The sequence below is a fragment of the Patiria miniata genome, unplaced genomic scaffold, assembly GCF_015706575.1.
Source record: "Patiria miniata isolate m_02_andy unplaced genomic scaffold, ASM1570657v1 HiC_scaffold_17, whole genome shotgun sequence".
Lineage (NCBI taxonomy): Eukaryota > Metazoa > Echinodermata > Asteroidea > Valvatida > Asterinidae > Patiria > Patiria miniata.
The window spans coordinates 10,648,872-10,666,730 of NW_024037055.1; the positions used below are offsets into that span (position 1 = coordinate 10,648,872).

General features: G+C 39.9%; 1 protein-coding gene across 1 annotated transcript; it reads right to left on the reverse strand.

Moving 5' to 3' along the window:
* Nucleotides 1-278: 278 nt before the first annotated feature.
* On the reverse strand, nucleotides 279-17,646 carry LOC119723806 (mitochondrial fission 1 protein-like). The gene is made up of 4 exons (XM_038194677.1): nucleotides 17,549-17,646; nucleotides 6,721-6,930; nucleotides 3,861-3,966; nucleotides 279-3,051 (listed from the first exon to the last, which is right to left on the reverse strand). The coding sequence occupies exons 1-4, from the start codon at nucleotides 17,591-17,593 to the stop codon at nucleotides 2,963-2,965; spliced, it is 450 nt and encodes a 149-aa protein (XP_038050605.1). The 5' UTR covers nucleotides 17,594-17,646; the 3' UTR covers nucleotides 279-2,962.
* Between the last annotated feature and the right edge of the window lie 213 nt (nucleotides 17,647-17,859).

Below are 17,859 nucleotides of genomic sequence, written 5' to 3' on the forward strand. Positions count from 1 at the left end.
TCTGGTTTTACGACTGTTTTATATTTACTACTGAGCCACATGTAGGGGCTGATTGATGGACCAATGTATTCTTAGTAGTGTTTTGTACATGTTTATATGACAACTTCTTAACAGAAACACATTTTTTACTTTTGATGACATCATATGAGACTCAAATTTGGGCTGGCAAAAGCGCCCAAATAGGCTACCTTTTAAAATTGGGCACTTTTTTTGATGTGCCTGTGATACTAAAAATTTCTTGCCATCAAACTGAACATGATAGCCCAACACCATGTTCATGTAGTTGTTCCTACAAAGTCTAGTTTATTTTGACATTGTGACCTGTGAGTAGCAGTACTTCACAAATTATATGAGTCTGCACTAGTCATTTCTGTTTGCATTATTTGCCCCACTTTGATTTCTAAGATGGGGTCTTATGAGAAAGGTCACCGTATAATAAGAGATCATATGTTTAATTGGAGATAATATGAACTAAACATACATGTATGAACAATTTAATGTATATAATAAATATAGGTACATGGAATTCACAACTTGCTTTCTGCAAAAAAAAAACACACACAAAGAGGAAAAACCAGATTTTGAAACAATATGTCCAAAAACCAGTATTCCAAGCCCAAATAAATACATGTGTGCATTTTTATATGCTGCAGTCTGTAAGTTTATAATGGCATGAAAATCTTGCCTTATGTCAAACCAAACCTATTTCCTAACAAAACATACGTGTATTTAAAAGGTAGAAATAATGACCAAAATGTTTTTTTAGTATCAACAAATTATAATAATTATTCGAAAAACTTTTAAAAGGTCAGATATCTAGATGTTTAACCGTCACCTGGCCAGTTTCATGGCAGTATTTTACTTAAGATTCCTCCAAGGTGACGAAGAAAAATCTGTTTTAGAGTTTGGAGGCAAACCTCTACATGAATATATTCTGATGAACCAAAGAATCAGAAAAGGACTGAACAGCCCATTCCTGCCATATCTGCATAGGTAGCAATTGAACCCTTGTCACAGAGGTGGAAGAACAAACTACACATGACCAGATTATAACTAGTCCGGCATACAGGATGAGTGGGATTCTCAACTACTTTAAAAATATTAAGGACATCATTTAGTGCCGATATTCCCTGATAACCAACTTGATTATAAAAAAAGACATCTTTTGCTGCATCACACATCACAGGCATGCGACTGGGAAATAAGAGCTGAGAAATGACTGCTTCAAATAGCATCAACTTTTAATTTGAAAAATGACATATTCACTTCATACGAATATACAGCTTCAGTATTTACAAGCCAGAGTGGACTTTCAATTGTAAGCGTTTTTTGTATGACATGTTATAAAAAAATTAGGGCTGTCCCGCATATACATAACTAATATTCTATCATAACTGAATATTCGAATAGGGTTGAATATTTGAGAAAAAAAGAAGAAAAAACTACGCATGTGATGTTCTTTTAATCGCAATGTTGTGGCCCTTAATTGTCAGATGCCACTTTTGTTGTCGATGGTGGTTCGTTGCTCCCATCCTTTCAGCAGGTTCAAGCCCTTGACTCTTATAAAACACTTATTGCAAATCACTCCAGCAGTCCATAATGTGGATCGCCGCATGCAAATTTGAACCGGCGCTTTGCATGCAACCTTTCACCGGCGCGGCACACACTTGCAGCTGGTGTGTGTAAAACTTGATCAGAGTTTTGAATAATTAACAGTTCCCAATAATCAAATACCCAATTATTCGAATTTGGACAGCCCTAATAAAAATACATCTTTGTTGCACCTACATGCATTTTACTTTTTCACAAAATGACCGCCAATTTGACATTAAAAAAGAAAAGAAAAGTAGACTATTGAATTCTGACCATCTGAAATATTCTGTGATATGTTATACCAGCCTAAGGTCCCCACACTTGAGATACCCAGGGCAGTCTGAAATGTATGACATCTGCAACCTCATCTCTGCTGTATTTTTCATATTAAATACTCCCAATAAGGAAGCAAAATATATATATATACACAATGTACACTTGTATTGATTTAATTACCACATGTACATTAGGATATAGAATATGCACAAAAATTGTTCAACGACGATACCACTTACAGTGCGTGTAGATTGGAAGCATTATCTTGTGGGAACATTATGTGTTTTTTAACCAAGTTCATCTTTGACAACTGTAAAGTTGGGGTCTGTTCCATATACTCAGATTTGTCACATTTTGCTGTAATATGCTTTAAAATTTCACTCATTGACAAAAACAGGCAAAGCTGTTTGTAATAACGCAGAAGTATTAGCGAAGATAATTGTGCAGTCTGTGGATACCAGTTGTGAGTTAACGTTACCCTAGGAGAGTTTTGGGGAAAATAAAATGAGAAGTAAATGTCGGTACATCTAGTTCATTTTTCTAGCAACCTACATCCTGCAAAATCCTCCACTGCCACTGGATTTTGAAGAATCGTGGAGGGCTAGGATTTGTATTTACTGTCTCTGTTTAGATTTCATCAATTTCCTCACCATTCTGATTTAACACCAGCAATGACTGTATTCCTCTTGCTCTTCTGGGCTTAGTTGTCCCTTTGACTTTCCACTGTCAACTGATTTGGAACTTGGTTCTAGCCATTGACGTTGCCTGCTTATCATAAACAGCGCCCTCTGTAGTTCAAAAAATGCACTTATAGCATTCAGCATCGACACCTATTTTCAGGATATCAGTAATGAATGGAATGAAGGAATAATTAACACACTCTTTTATGTCCACCTCAAAAGTCATGCCCTCTGTTGCCCATCACCATGCAGCAATATTCTCTGTAGTCACATAACTGTACCACAGGGAATGCAGAACCAGGCACTGCTGCTGTGATGGGTGACAACTAAATAGCGCCCTCTCTCATTTCATTGACGGGTATGCAGTAGTACTCAAATGGTCGCTGGATATAGAGTTGCACAGTCCCAACATTCTACTTTTTGGAGAGAGCTATTCCTGCTCCAACCAGTCCGCCCACTGCTAGAACCGCACCGCCTACTATTGCCATCCCCATTAAGCCGTCTGCAACAACAATGAGAAAACAATGTTTGATGAGATTGAAGTGTACCATGCTTTGCCACTGTATGTTGCATTCCTCTATGGCAACTACAGGTAAAACATGTGCATTGCACACGCTGGTTTTGCTCACATACAGTTTCAAAGTGGCTGGTGCTGATTTTGCACACCCCCTAGGGACTACCTATTGTTAAAAGTCAACATAGCTCTCTGGCTGAGCCTATGGCGTCATGCCGTGTCAATTCAACACGATTTTGGACCCGACCCTCACTGATTGAAACGATATTTGGTGTGATGATGGGCCTATATGAGAAACCCCAAGAACTGAAAGTTTTTGTAAATTGGCTCGTTAGTTTTTGAGATACGGGTCAAGGAACTTTTGACTACTTACTACTTAGCATGACCTCCGAACTTTAAATATTTGTATCTCAAAAACTATAGCGCCTACAAAGCCAAGTTGTACATCATATTAAAGCTCTTTTAATGGCCTCCATTTCATAAAAAATATAACCAACATCGTAGCATGAAGCGCAGAGGAAATGCGTAAAGAAATGACCTTTGACCTTGAATTACAAAAATCAATATGCTTCAAATTTCGTACTTTTTTTTAAATGTTAGTCTATGATGTCAGCAACAATCTTTTAAAAAAAATTGGGATGGGTGCTCTTAAAGTTTTTAAGTTATGATTTTTTTTAAAGATAGCATGTCCTGAAATTTTTTTTGCTACATGTACATGTAGCTCTAGATAGTGGCGTAACTATGGGGGTAGGGTCCAAAATCATGTTGAATTGACTCGGAATGACCCGCTGACATACCTCGTTTCATCTTTTTGCCGATGAGTTGTTCCAAGTCTTTGGCTTGGGTGTTGTTGGGCTCAATTTGCTGAATGCCTTGTACATACTTCAAAGCTTTTGTGTAGTCCTGGATATTAACAGACAATTGAAAAACAACTTATTACACTGAAATAATGCACAAGAGTAGAGGTTTACATGTAATATTGATGGTGACCACAAAGCCAAATGTATAATTGTCAGTTACAAATAAGAAACAGTGTGGTAGTTGAGTCCATCACAAGTCCAGTCGTAAGTTAATTCACAAGTCTGGTCATGAGTCTGGTCTGGTCACAATTCATATGAATAGCTTGTGACTTGACTTAAGACTGGATGACATGTGATGGACTTGACTACAGCACAGCTACAAACAAAAGCTTGACTTAGGTTTCTCTAGGCACTCCACTGAATCCAAAATAAGCCAATAACAGTGAAGTGTGAAACCTGCCGAAATGCTATCAAGAACAGTCTATTGATCCAACCTGGATCAATTTGGGGAATTTGACCAGATCTAAGACTAGACTTGCCAATGTCCAACTTTTTCAAAAAATGAGCCATGAAGTAGTTTGGTGGCATGACTGTAGAAGAAATACAGAGAAGTAGTGACTAGATTTTAGATTTGTTTGGCCATTATATTTTAAAAGCAAATCAACCAATCCAACACAGTAACACTTCTGTCAAACTTCATTAGTTAAAGATCTGTCACAGTAATGTGGCAAACTTTGACTTATTTTGAGGATTATTTTTTTATTGAAACAATACGCTGCATTTAAAATTAAATAAGGGGAGTTAAGCTGTGAACAATAAAAGTTAAAAAGCTCTACTTAAAACCAGAATGAAAACAAAAGGAGCATCTGCTACAAGCCCATGCATTTCGCACATTTACGCTTCGTTCATGAATTGAAGCAATTAAGGCCTATCGTATAAGGAGGAGATATCAGTTTTACAAAGATCTTCCCACTTGCTGAATGAAGAAAATGTTGGGAAGCTTGAGAATTCATCAACAAAAGAAGCGTCCACACATCATGTTTATTTAATGCTGTGGAAAACCAATGCAGGCCTAGCAGCTTTGATTGTTGTGGGAGTGCCACACCATGACCTAAGCAAACTTGCCTTTTCTGTTTGCTGCCCTCACTGACGCAATTTTACACTTTATCAAGTTTTAGCAGATCTTTAACTTTTGATTTTTTTATGGCCCAATCTCACCTCACATGTATTTAGTTTTGGATGTTGTAGATTGTTTCAAATGTATATAATCTTCAAAATTAGACAACCACATTAATGTGGCCGATCTTAAATGAAGTATGACAGAAGTGTTGGATTGGTTGATTTGCTTTTAAACACGGCCAAAAAATCTAAAATCTAGAATCTAGTTACTACTTCTCTGTATTTCTTCCACAGTCATGCCACCAAACTACTTCATGGCTCATTTTTTTGAAAAAGTTGGACATTGACAAGTCTAGTCTTAGATCTGATAAAATTCTCAGGACCTCATCTTTTCCTTCTGGACATTTGGAAGAAATTTGTTGGCAAAAGGACGATCAAATTGTAGCTAGATTTTGTTGCTGCACGTTTATCTGCACTCGAGTCTTAGCCTTATGCCCTCTGCATATAACTCAGGGATAGACTATTGCAACTTGAACACACTGGAAACACTGCCGGTTATCACCAGGAATATGTCATTTGAAAAGGAAGTGTTCCAAATACAGAACAGGGACAGTTCAAAACTTGAAGGGCTCCATACATTCCATCCAAATTTTGATATTCTTGACAATGTTTTGTCAATGTGACATTGACAGTGTTGTCCTTTTAAAAAATTGATAGTGTAAAATGGAAAATTGAAAATATGTAAAAAAAAAAATACATCAAAGAGAAAGCTTTTTCCAATTTGTTTGCACTTGTTTCAGAGCATGGTTGGACCGCTAAAAAAACCTTTGTATTATTAAAAAGAAGACAATGAAAGAGTCACTTGTTATTTGCAACTTTGAAACAATGGAAAAGTATACAATGTACCCGACGTTAAAAAAAATTGATTTTGTCCCAAGTGACACAGTTGAGTTGCGCATGTGCAGCTTGTGATCATGTGCAGTGTGAATATATTACTCTACTTTACAACCCATGTTATCGCCACATAACAAGCACTCTGTAACACAAATCTTTGTGATACCTTTTAATATTGTTGATTACATATTGAATGAGGGAGAGAAGTTTGAGGCACAATATAGAGCAGTTGTATTTCTTTCCCGAGTAATAAGATGCTTGCTTTTATTAAAAATGTGCTTTTTGCAAAGCAATTTTGCCCTTTAGACTATGTATGTGCCTTGCACTCATTAGAATGTTTTTTTTTATTTCCACAATACTTAAAATAAAGGAAATTATATGAATCAGGTTTTATCCATTTATTGGTGATTGTGTAATTAGACCCATCTTTCATTTTAGTCTGTATAGGTCATCATTCTAAAATGAATTCTGCAACTTTCAGCTGTTTTCATTGAATTCTAATTTTGAACAGTACCTTTCAGTAGAAACATGCCATTTTCTTACTCATTTTTAAGTTGATACTATGCAAATCCACACTCTTTCATATTCACATTGATCACCATCTGCATACTGCGTGTTGTTTTCATCGTTTTACCCAAACAGTTTCCTCATACATTGTAAGTCAAAACTCTACCCTTTATCAACATTATTTCTGTTGGTTTTAAACATCTCAAACTAGTTTTATTGAGTCTATAACCTAAAGGAGAATTTCGTTCTCTTCAACAGAAACAGAGCCTGCAACTACACAAACACCCATTTATTGATGTCAAAAGTTTTGATATTGAAGACAAAGCTTGTGACTGACCTTTAACCTGTAATAGCCGACACCCAGGTAGAACAGGCAATCCCGCTGCACCTGAGGGTTACCTTCTCGTAGAAGCTCCTCCAGCAAGTACACCCCCTTCCTCAGGTCATTGGTGTAGCGGCTCCTGATCAAGCACCAGGCATAGTTGAACTTGGAGCGGCCGCTCACCTTGCCTCGGGCCAACTCACAATTGTAAATCTGCTCAAATTTCTGCAATTAAAGAGAAGCTGTCACATATTGTTGATGTTCCCTTTCTGTAGCGTGGCCCCTAACGCTGCCCACTTTTTTAGTTTAGGCCGCTTTCCACAGGCATTAAAAATTAAAACACCATGAAAATACACATTATCTGAACAATGATATTTATGGCGTTTTTCATACTTTGGTAAAGTTGATATCCATATCAAAATGAAAGAGTTTTGGCTTCCTAGTCCTAGTCTGTCGTGTCTACATTTGTGCAGCAGAACGCGACATGTGTGTACCAGACTATTTGATTTCGTTCCTCTGAATCGATACCACGTCTATCAAAACTTTCGAAAATAAGTCAGCTATGGCAGATCATATAAATTAATTTGCTTTTTTTGGGGTGGTTTTTCCCCAACTGAACAATAAGGTCTCGTAGACCCCACAAGATCTCAAGACGTTTGATCCAAGATCGAGGCCGAGACCGAGTCCTTTGAGTCTGAAATTATCAAGACCTACGAAAATTGGTCTCGAAACCAGTCTCGATACCGAGACCACCTACCTCGAGACCTACATCACTGACGCGTTGGTGATTCGTCTATGGGGATTCACTACGCCGAACCCCATAGTTCTAGGGGTAGCTCATTCCATCTTGAAAACGTTTTGTCGTTTGTCATTGGAATACAGGTCAACTCGCACGCGAGCCAACTCGTTTGCAGGACAACTCGTACGCAGACCAACTTGTTTGCAGGGCAACTCGTACGCAGACCAACTCGTACGCGAATCAACTCGTACACAGTCAACACATACGCGAGCCAACTCCTACGTGGGCCAACTCGTACACGGGCCAAAATAAGCCATTTAAAATAAATTGAACATGGAATTTTGGAATTCATTAAAAGGAGGGAATTGGTTTTATATTTCTTGGAAAATTTGTGGCCATTTGGCCCCAAAGGGCCGTCTGTTTTTCTATTTGTTGTTTTTCATCATTATCATTAATTCAAAGTATATCTATCTGGTAAAGAACGGATTATGTTATCTTTTGAAATTCCAAAATTCCATGTTCAATTTATTTAAATTGGCTTATTTTGGTCCGCTTACGAGTAGGCTCGCATACGAGTTGGCTTGCAAACGAGTTGGTCTGCGTAAGAGTTTGTCCGGGCCAATCACAATCCGGGAAAATCACAATCAGCGGGCCTATCACATGGCGTCTCGATTGAGCATCTCCACAGCAACCAATCAAAGCGCCCTGTGATTGGTCCATCTGATGCTAGCCAGGAGCTAGTCTGGTTCCCTGTTCCCAATGTTCTTCTGACTCCCAATATTTTTAGGGGGCCGGGAAACAGTAGCCAGGAGCCATGCACAAGTCAAATTTTCTTGAATTCAAGAAGGCAGCAAAAATGCAGTTTCGGGGGTTTCTCATATAGCCCAATCATCACACCAAATATCGCTTCAATCTGTGAGGGTCGGGTCCAAAATCATGTTGAATTGACACGGAATGACCCAAAAGCCTCCTTCACTAGTTATTTATTGATAAATATCACCCTTTTTGCCAGCTTCCATTGGTCGATACCGAGACCCACGCCAAAACACGCCGAGTGACGCTAATGAATATGCTAATCTATCATACTCGGTCAACCCTAGCACCTAGGGCGCTTTGCTGAACAATGCACGTCGGTTGTGTCGGTGGAACATCCTCATCAAAATTTTCCATGGAGATAGTTCTAGTTGGAACACTAGCGTTTGCAACAACAGATTAAGCTGAAATTCGGAATATTCTTAGATGATATAGGCCTAAGTGTTGAACTACTCATGAAATAACAACTTGGAGAGATTCCTAGAAATTGAGGTTAATACATGCATTGGGGGTTTTCGAACGATTTCTTCCAGACTTGAAGAAGGTCAGCTTTACCAGTAACTAGTACTAACCCTAACTCCCTATGCCATTTAGTTAGGATGTAGCCTCAATCCTGCAAAATCCTTCAATTGGCCCCATGGAAAAATAGCATATGCCTCAATCCTGCAAAATCCTCTGGCTATGACTGTCAATAGGCGGAGGCAGAGGCAGTGACATCCTGGAGCAGTACGGAGGTTGTCAAGTATAATCAAGGACTAAATTTATGCACGAATGAGCATAAACAACACAAGGTCTGGCCCAAGACCTTGACACAGTGCGTACTCCGAAATCAGCAACGCACTTTTGCCATGTAACCTCAATCCTGCAAATTCCTCCAATTTGCAAAAAGGATTTTGGAGGATTCAGGGCGGTTAGGGTTTTGGCATCAATGACCAAGATTTTTTTTCACTGACATGAAGTTTAGAATGTCGTCTTCCGTTATAATTTAACATTTCAATCATATTGAGCATGTTTTCTGAGAAACACAACGTTCAAAAGGCCATGTTTTTTGAGGTGCATGGATTTCACTGCTCTATTATAGTGTCCAAGTACGTAATCGAATTAGCTTTGCCTAACAACACCCGATGCTTTGCCCTAGCAACCACATGACTGTAACTATGAGGCTTTACTCGCATCACGGCTTAGGTAGAACGGCAGCCGAAGTTGGCCGACAAACAGTCGTCGGGTGTGCGCTTCAGCGCCATGCTGCGCTGCACCGTGCAGTTGGCAAGTGTTACTGGTGCGTTCGCTGTGTGTGCTTGGTAATAGACAGCGCATTGCCATTCCTTTGTACAAGAATGTTGTTTGTGCACAAATCTATGCGCGGAGCTCATCATGGCTGCACTTGATCAGCTGTCGGTAATGCCTCCTTTTTTCACTGCAATTGTAGGCTGAATCTTCATCGTGGATCGTTACTTATTTCTAGAGCCTGTGTAATGATTATGCCGGGCAAGGTTTGGGCGAGTCTCAGATGGAAATTAGTTTGTTACGGGGACAAAATGGCACATTTTCGAATTCATTTTTGTACCTGCTAGTCCAAGTTAACAATTTCCTCCAGCCCTATATGACAACCCAATGATAAAATATAGGGCTGAGGTAACTCCAGCTAGGCTAGGGCCTAGTACTTAGTACTATTCCCCAAAAAAATTGTGAGTAGACTTGTCTCAACGGGCGACTTGTCTTTCCAGTTAACGCCCATACGGTCCAGTTGTCCCAACGGTCCGTTGTCTCAACGGTCGAGCTGTCTTGAGTAGAGTTGTCTCAATGGTCGAGTTGTCTGACCCCCGGCGCCCCGGCTCGCGTTAGCTGGAGTTACCTCAGCCCTATATTTTAAATATGACAACCCAATGATGAAATATAGGGCTAAAGTAACTCCAGACACATGAACGTGGCATTGTATACAATGCCACGCTCTTTTATCATTTCAAACCTAGCGAAATCGATCCGCCGTACATAATTTCGTATGCAGGTCGTGTACTTACCTAGAAATCTATATTTGCCTTCATGCGTGTTCAGGACGGGTCATTTCGAAGAAATTTGCCAAAAATGAAGACCCATACGAACGTGTAGAAATTAGATTTTAACTTAACTGGACAAGTGCCCAGGGTCACTTGCGTGCCTAATTATTGGAGCCCTTCGAGCTACCCGTCTGCTTTTTGTGACGCATATGATTATGGTTGTCGCTTGCACAGATTGACGCCTGTTTCATGTCGCATCCTAGATCCTGTGGGGAGGACAGCTTCAACATCCTATTTGTCCATAAGAAGACCAATGGATTGTCTTTGTGGTGAACTTACATTGTAATTGATATCCCAGTTCACCAACAAGATCACCAAGGATCTTTTCCATGCCCGGCATTTTTATTTATTTGTTTCTGATTTTAGTAGCAGGTGTAAGCTAGAGCATGAAGACCAACTTTCTTTTTTTTCAATTTTGCCAATAAATGACAAAAGAGGTAAAAAGTGTAATGACTGCATTTTTTAACTTAATTATAATAAAAGTGGGATATAGTGAAAAAAACAAGAACATTCTTATCTGATGAATTCAATTTATTGAAAGCCAGATCCACCCGTTTGTGTTATTACTTATTTTATTTATTGAATAAATTTAAGTACAAGAACTAAATGTTCAAAAGTAGGGTGTGAATTTGCTTTGCACTTTTTGCTTAGGAATTGCTTGTTTTTATGAAGTAGATCCTTGTTATTTGTTCAGAAAAATAAAAATCAGATTTCCTCTTATTTTCGCGTCGCGGCGAGCAGTGGGCCTGCGTGCCATGCGGTGAGATAGGAAAGGACTGGAAACTTGTCTAAATCGATGTCTATTTTAGCTGCGACAGAAAACAGCCGTCGAATCATACGAAACAAGATGGTATAACAGTGCCCATGCGTCAGTTGGGAAAAGTCCAACGTCGTCTCCACTCCTGGCTTCCTATTGAAAATGAGTTTGGAAACAAAGTAAGCACTAGGAACGAGTTTGGTGTGAGTCCAGTAATTCACATGAATCAGGAGGAGGTTGCAGGCCAATTCTTGGGCCAGATTTTACATCAAATTTTGTTCAAATGCAAGAATTGCCGTAAAAGCAGACTTCAAGAAAGCTTCTATGTGAGAACTTATCACATGGTAAAATAATTTTCAGTTTGTATCATGAAAGGACGATTTCGCTAGGTTTAAAATGCTACAAGACCATGGCGTAGTTTACAAGCCACATTCACTGGTCTAAGGTAACACCAGCTAGGCTCGCATATGACTACGAGTACAACTCCGAGTTCATGAGTTGACTAGGCCAGGTTGGACTCCGTTGTGTACACACAATGAGTCCAGGGTATGAATCTCTCCTGCCATAGCGAAAAACATAATAACACATTTTTTGCATATTTTTACCTGACGGAGGAAGCTGAAATTTCTTACATATTCCTTGTGTCCAGAATTGTGCATACGCTGGGTTTAGAAAAGGCAAAATGTCCGCGGGCGGCGTGTTTACCGAAAATAAACCGCATTTCCACGCTTTCGTTGAAAAGGTTTTCAGTACGAACTCCCTGTGTGAAGATTACACGCGCACGTGCATGCACACCCAGCACACTGCCGCCACGGCAGCAAACGGCTCATGTACATCCTCACGCAGGGAGTTAGTATACTGAAAATGTTTTCAACGAAAGCGTAGAACTTGCAGTTTATTATCGGGACACACGCCGCCCGCAGACATATTTGCCTTTTCTGAACCCAGCGTATGCACAATTCTGCACACAAGGAATATGTAAATGGAATTTCAGCTTCCTCCATCAGGAAAAAATGTTTTTAAAAATTGTTTTAGATTTCTTTTCGCTATGGTAGCAGAATTCATACCCTGGACGTCAGTCATAATGCAATGCAATGAAGACGTCATCCAAGCTTAGCCCCACTTGTGTGTCCTCCATATTGCTGCGCTGTACGTTAGGCCACACGTCTGGTTTTCCAGCCTACTGAGGAGTTTATTCCAAACTCTGGCACACCCTTTTTTGGCCCTTTTTTTTACAAACCACTGTATATGGTTGTATTCTTTGATTTCTCATCTTTTGCCCTCCAGGTACTTCTAGAATTAGAAGGCTGCCCGTCAGCCTTCTAGGGGGCTGCTTTTTGGGGGTCGGCACGCTATGGATTTTAGACATGCACCGTGATAGACGAAATTCCTTTGTCTGGAATTCCAATTTCTGCACACAAATCCACCCAAAAGTTTTAACACATGATCCATAACTCTGAAATGGGTTTGGGGCCATTTACATTTGGATCATGGGACAACTTTTAGGGTAAAATTTGAGGTTTTTACTCACCAGCCTCGCGTCTCCTATCCGACAAATGCACGATTATGTTCAAGTGTGTGTTTACATACGTTGCATGTGCGCTGATCTTCGCGTACCCTCAGCAGGTCAACTCTACATTCTGCTCGACCATTTGGGATGGAGGGGGATTGCATGCTTTGCATCGCGCAACAGTGCATTATGTACGTCATTTTGGCGTGCTGAATACGCTGTGTGGTATCGTTACAGGTTGTCAGTTTTGATGGACTGTTTTTACATTTGACAAAAAAAGGGATGAAAAGATCCATCAGTAAACAGTAAACGGCGCATAATTCTGCACGACGTCTGCGTCCAAAATGTGCTCTAGTCCAAAATGTTTTACCTAGTTTCAGATTTTTCCTAGTTCCGGATAACTTCAAATAAAAACCTACCTCTTTTGGATTAGTCTCCAATCATTTTTTTTTCTGACGAAGTGCACTTTGAAAAGAAAAATGTAAGCTTCTTGATACACAAAAATCTTTTAGATTTAGAATATTTTGTTCATACACTACAGTCGTATAAACTCTTCCATCGAATGCTTGTTGAATCAAAATAAGTTGTAGAGTCTCTTATTTTTGAAAATTCACCAACAAATGACCGTATGCTTTTGCCTAGTTCCGGATAGCGCATGCACTTACAACCCAACTACACGTGCGTTAATCGATTTTGTGTGACGTATTCTGTGCTCAGTGCTGGGTCAAATATTTTTGGTCCGTGCGCGAGTTCAAGCCGTTGCGCTGCAGACAGTTTCAAAATCATTCACATTTTTTCTCTATTTAAAATTTGCTGGAATTCTCTTTAATGAACTTTTTTTGGAAAATGAAATAATACTTTATCAAAAAATATGCTTGATTCGATTGGTTCTGGCTGAACAAAATTGATTTTCTTGCATGATTTTTTTTTTTTCGCGCAAACAGTTTTTGATCACTTTGGAACTGATTGAACCGATCCAGAACTAGGAAAAGTGACATCAGTACTTTTGACGTCGTAAAATCAAAATAAAAAGAGCTTAAATTTTGAAAATTATTTTGTGGTACCTGCATCACTCAAGGTACCAATGTCACTTGAATTCCTGGATTAGTTGAGCCGAAAGCAGCCTGAATGATGTTTGCTATCCAGAACTAGGAAAATGGTAATCCTTACCTTTTGGACCCCATTGGGGTTCTACTAAAATGCGTCAACAAGCGTCAACAAGCATCAACGGTCGTCAACAAGCATCAACAAATTATATATGCTTTTGAACATTAAAAAAATCTTCTGCATATCAACTAAAGTTTAACTTAGTTAAAAAGTTGTTTTCCAGCGCGAAACCTATGACGAGTTTGTCGGTTTAGTATTGGCGCCATCTTGTTTGGATGACACTGTACACTTCGCGAAATTTCCTGATTCGTTTGCGTATCAAAATTTCAACATGAAATTTCACGAAATATAGACATCTGAAAATGGCAGCACTTTCTGATTAGCCTATAAAGAGGGTGAGTATGCTTCTATAAGGCAAAAATAAATTACAAACTAAGCCTAAATGTGAAAATCAAAATTTGACAAAGTTCGACACGGTTTTGTACATGGTGGAAGTGTGGCCTTTATTTACGGAGGTAGGATGGGTTGCCCTATTATCGTGGTACTTATCACGTTTCTCGTTTGGAAGAGAGATTGCCCATTGACCTTCCTGAATTGTCCTGTCTCTTAGGTTGTATAACTCTTCCTTTTTAAATTAATATAAAAAAAATCCGACGGTGGTATGGTTTATTCCGTGTACGATGCCTGTGAAAATAGACATGTGCGGAGTGTGTGAACGTAGGTGGACTCCCTATTATCGCAGTATGCGGGAAGTGGTGTTTATAATGATCCCAACTTTTTTATTCATATTAATGTTTGACCAAAACATCCTCTGAATAAAGTCTGATATTTTCCCTGTAATGTTCAAGTTGATTAAAGACTATAATATTTCTACAGGATGATTTCTTAAGACCCTGCCCTTCCCCTGAAAGGAGAACGCAAATCCCTGAGGCAAGTCTACTGATCAGCATTTGAGGGCGCCATTCACTTTACACTGTGTGCCGTTTTATTTTCGCTAACGCGCGGTGCTTATTTTAATCCCGTAAAAGTTGTTACGATTGCGCACTGCAAATATCGTCGTTCGACTTCATTTTACATTTGCAGCTGAAGAATGGGAACCAGACAATGGAACTTTCATGGACAGAGCACAATTAAAGATTAATGTTAAATATAAACGGTACCTTTTAGCAGACACGGTGAGGGAAAATTTTGCAAGTTTTGGAAAAAGTTAATATTTAGGTAGTGGATATTTTGCCGGAGGTAACGCCGGCAAACTAACGTTTACTAAAGGTTTGCCGGCGGCAATCCATATCAACAGAGGGCGCTGTACTCTTTAAGATATGGCTGAATTATAACATGTATTAAATTCCCACCGAAGTTGTGTAGCACAGTCGGTGCAGTGGTTAAGCAACAGCTCTAGTGAGTGGGATGTCCCGAGTTCGAATCCTGATCCTCGTCACCATTTTAAGGTGTTTTTTTCCCATCCTCAAATAAATAAGAATATTCTTCTTTTATTATTTTAATATGTCTCAAACATTTTATTGCAGAGTATTACTTTTTCTTTTTCAGAATTGTGGCTCTGGAGGATTTTTTTTAAAGGGAAATAAAGTCCGACATTATAAAATGGTCTGATCATGCTGATTCCCATCTTGTAAATACAATAAACTACAACGATTATATTGGCATGGAGCCAGACTAAAATTTGTCACCGGAAAATGTTTAAGTACAAAAAAACAGTAACTGCGCATGTTTAGTGCTAGACCCGTGAACGTGGCTTGTAAACTACGCCACGCTGTTGTCTATTTTGGAACCTGGCGAACGTGTCCCTCTGACTCCCTCCGTTACACACACTGGACGTTATTTTGCCCATGTAATAAGTACTCACATATGAAGCTGTCTTGAATTCTATTTGTACGTCAAAACTTGCATTTGACGAAAATTGAGGAAAATTCTGGCCCCGGTTCATGAAGTCCGTCCGCTACTGCTAGCTGCCATTTTCTCCCAACTGACGCATGCGCATTGCGTTTTATTTTCGTATGAGTCGACGGCTGTTTACTGTCACAGCTAAAACAGATATCGTTTTAGACAAGTTTCAAGTCCTTTCCTCTCTCACCGCACCGCACGCGGTCGCACGTGCGCCCGCGTGTGTGTGCACACACGTACTGTACATACACGAGATGAGCCGAGCAGCCAATCGTCTGCGGGGTGTTTTTTTTCGGGGTTGCGACATGAAACAGCCGTCAATCTGTCCAAGCGACTCAGACGCGTCCGGGGTTATTTGTCAGGGTCAGGTTAAAATCTAGCCCGACTGCGTCTGGCCGTACAGTACTATCGCAAGCTCTGTAGTACGGCCAGACGCTGAATGCTTCCAAAAAGACTGAATTTTTTTGGCCGCTGATGTAGCGATTTTGCTACATCTTTTGATCGAGATTATCTTTTCATCCAGGACAAAAATTTCCACAGTTAAGATTCTTAGTCGTAGAGCAACTCATACCTTTTCGAAAAAACGTTCTTTGGTCTCAATATTTTCATCCATCTGGCCAAAAGACGACTTTCAGTCATCATCTTCCACAAATATCGTCCCGAAAATGCTCCCCCATGCGATTTCAAAATGGCGGCCGCGCTGTAACTCATGAATATGCATAAATAGTCTGTGACGTATGACCTCGTGTTTTTGAACGTACGTGCGGCGGGGCCGTACGTACGTACGCGGACGTACGTGTGCATGCACGTACTGGGCTGTTGTCTACAAGTAATGTACATGTACGTACATGTACGTACGGCGCCGCCGCACGCACGTCCAAAAACACGAGGTTATACGTCACAGACTGTTTATGCATATTCATGAGTTACAGCGCGGCCGCCATTTTGAAATCGCATGGGGGAGCATTTTCGGGACGATATTTGTGGAAGATGATGACCGAAAGTCGTCTTTTGGCCAGATGGATGAAAATATTGAGACCAAAGAACGTTTTTTCGAAAAGGTATGAGTTGCTCTACGACTAAGAACCTTAACTGTGGAAATTTTTGTCCTGGATGAAAAGATAATCTCGATCAAAAGATGTAGCAAAATCGCTACATCAGCGGCCAAAAAAATTCAGTCTTTTTGGAAGCATTCAGCGTCTGGCCGTACTACAGAGCTTGCGATAGTACTGTACGGCCAGACGCAGTCGGGCTAGTTAAAATCTAATTTCTACACGTTCGTATGGGTCTTTACTGATGGGCAAATTATGTCGAAATTACACAGCCTAAACAATCGGACGGGCAAATTTAGATTTCTAGGTGAGTACTCAACACCCATACGGAATTATGTATGTCGGATCGATTTCGCCAGGTTTGAAATGAAACAAGAACGTGGCGTTGTATACAACGCCACGTTCACGGGTCTAGTTTAGTGCATATCCGGCAAACTAACGTTTACTGAAGGTTTGCCGTCTCCGGCAAAATATCCACTGCCTAATATTTATTAAAATCGTTAAAAGTCCCGAAAGACACAACATTTTTTAATCGTCCTTTTTATACAACTCAGTAGAACTAGAAAATCCTTGATGACTGGTGAACTGGATAAAAATCGCCACTTTGAGGAGTTTTGGCAATGCAAAAAGAGCAATTTCCCATGCCGCGATAATTAATAGGGATGCCGCGATAATAGGGAGTCCGACTATACTCGGGTAGTCCAGTAATTGGCATGGGGCTACATATGTAGGTAAATGATGGTTGAGCTGTTCCCCGTCAGTGTGTGACCAAAATCCGCACCGTACGGCTTGAAAAACGTGACCAAACCTTGACACATGAGACCCGGGAAAGCTTTGGGGGAGGCGAGGGACAATTGGGAAGGGGAAGAACAACTGATAGCTGCATTACTGGCTAATCATAAATACCTTAAGATCCTCAATGGTAACTATTTCCTCCACGATCGCCTCCATCTTGGATCAGCTACGCATCAGCTCAGGGTGACCGTAAGAGGTTATGGCCAAATTCTGCTAAATGCACTTCACAAATCTGTCAGATTTATCAAAAATCTACCAAATTCCCCAGAATTACTCGAAATACACTATAGATACTTAAAATTACATGCAGATTAATAAAGCTTCAAATTACATTATAAACAATCTATAGTCGCATAAAGATGTTATGAAATTATTCCATAAATTTCAGGCAAAACGCCGGAATGAGTCACGACGAAGTCCTA

What these genes read in the sequence shown, in the direction of transcription:
- LOC119723806 (XM_038194677.1), bottom strand. Translation starts at nt 17,593, where the DNA reads ATGGAGGCGATCGTGGAGGAAATAGTTACCATTGAGGATCTTAAG. An exon ending in TCGGCTATTACAGGTTAAAG is followed by an intron (nt 3,967 to 6,720) that starts GTCAGTCACAAG and finishes GTTAATATCCAG; the next exon opens with GACTACACAAAAGCTTTGAA. An exon ending in CGGCAAAAAGATGAAACGAG is followed by an intron (nt 3,052 to 3,860) that starts GTATGTCAGCGG and finishes TTGTTGTTGCAG; the next exon opens with ACGGCTTAATGGGGATGGCA.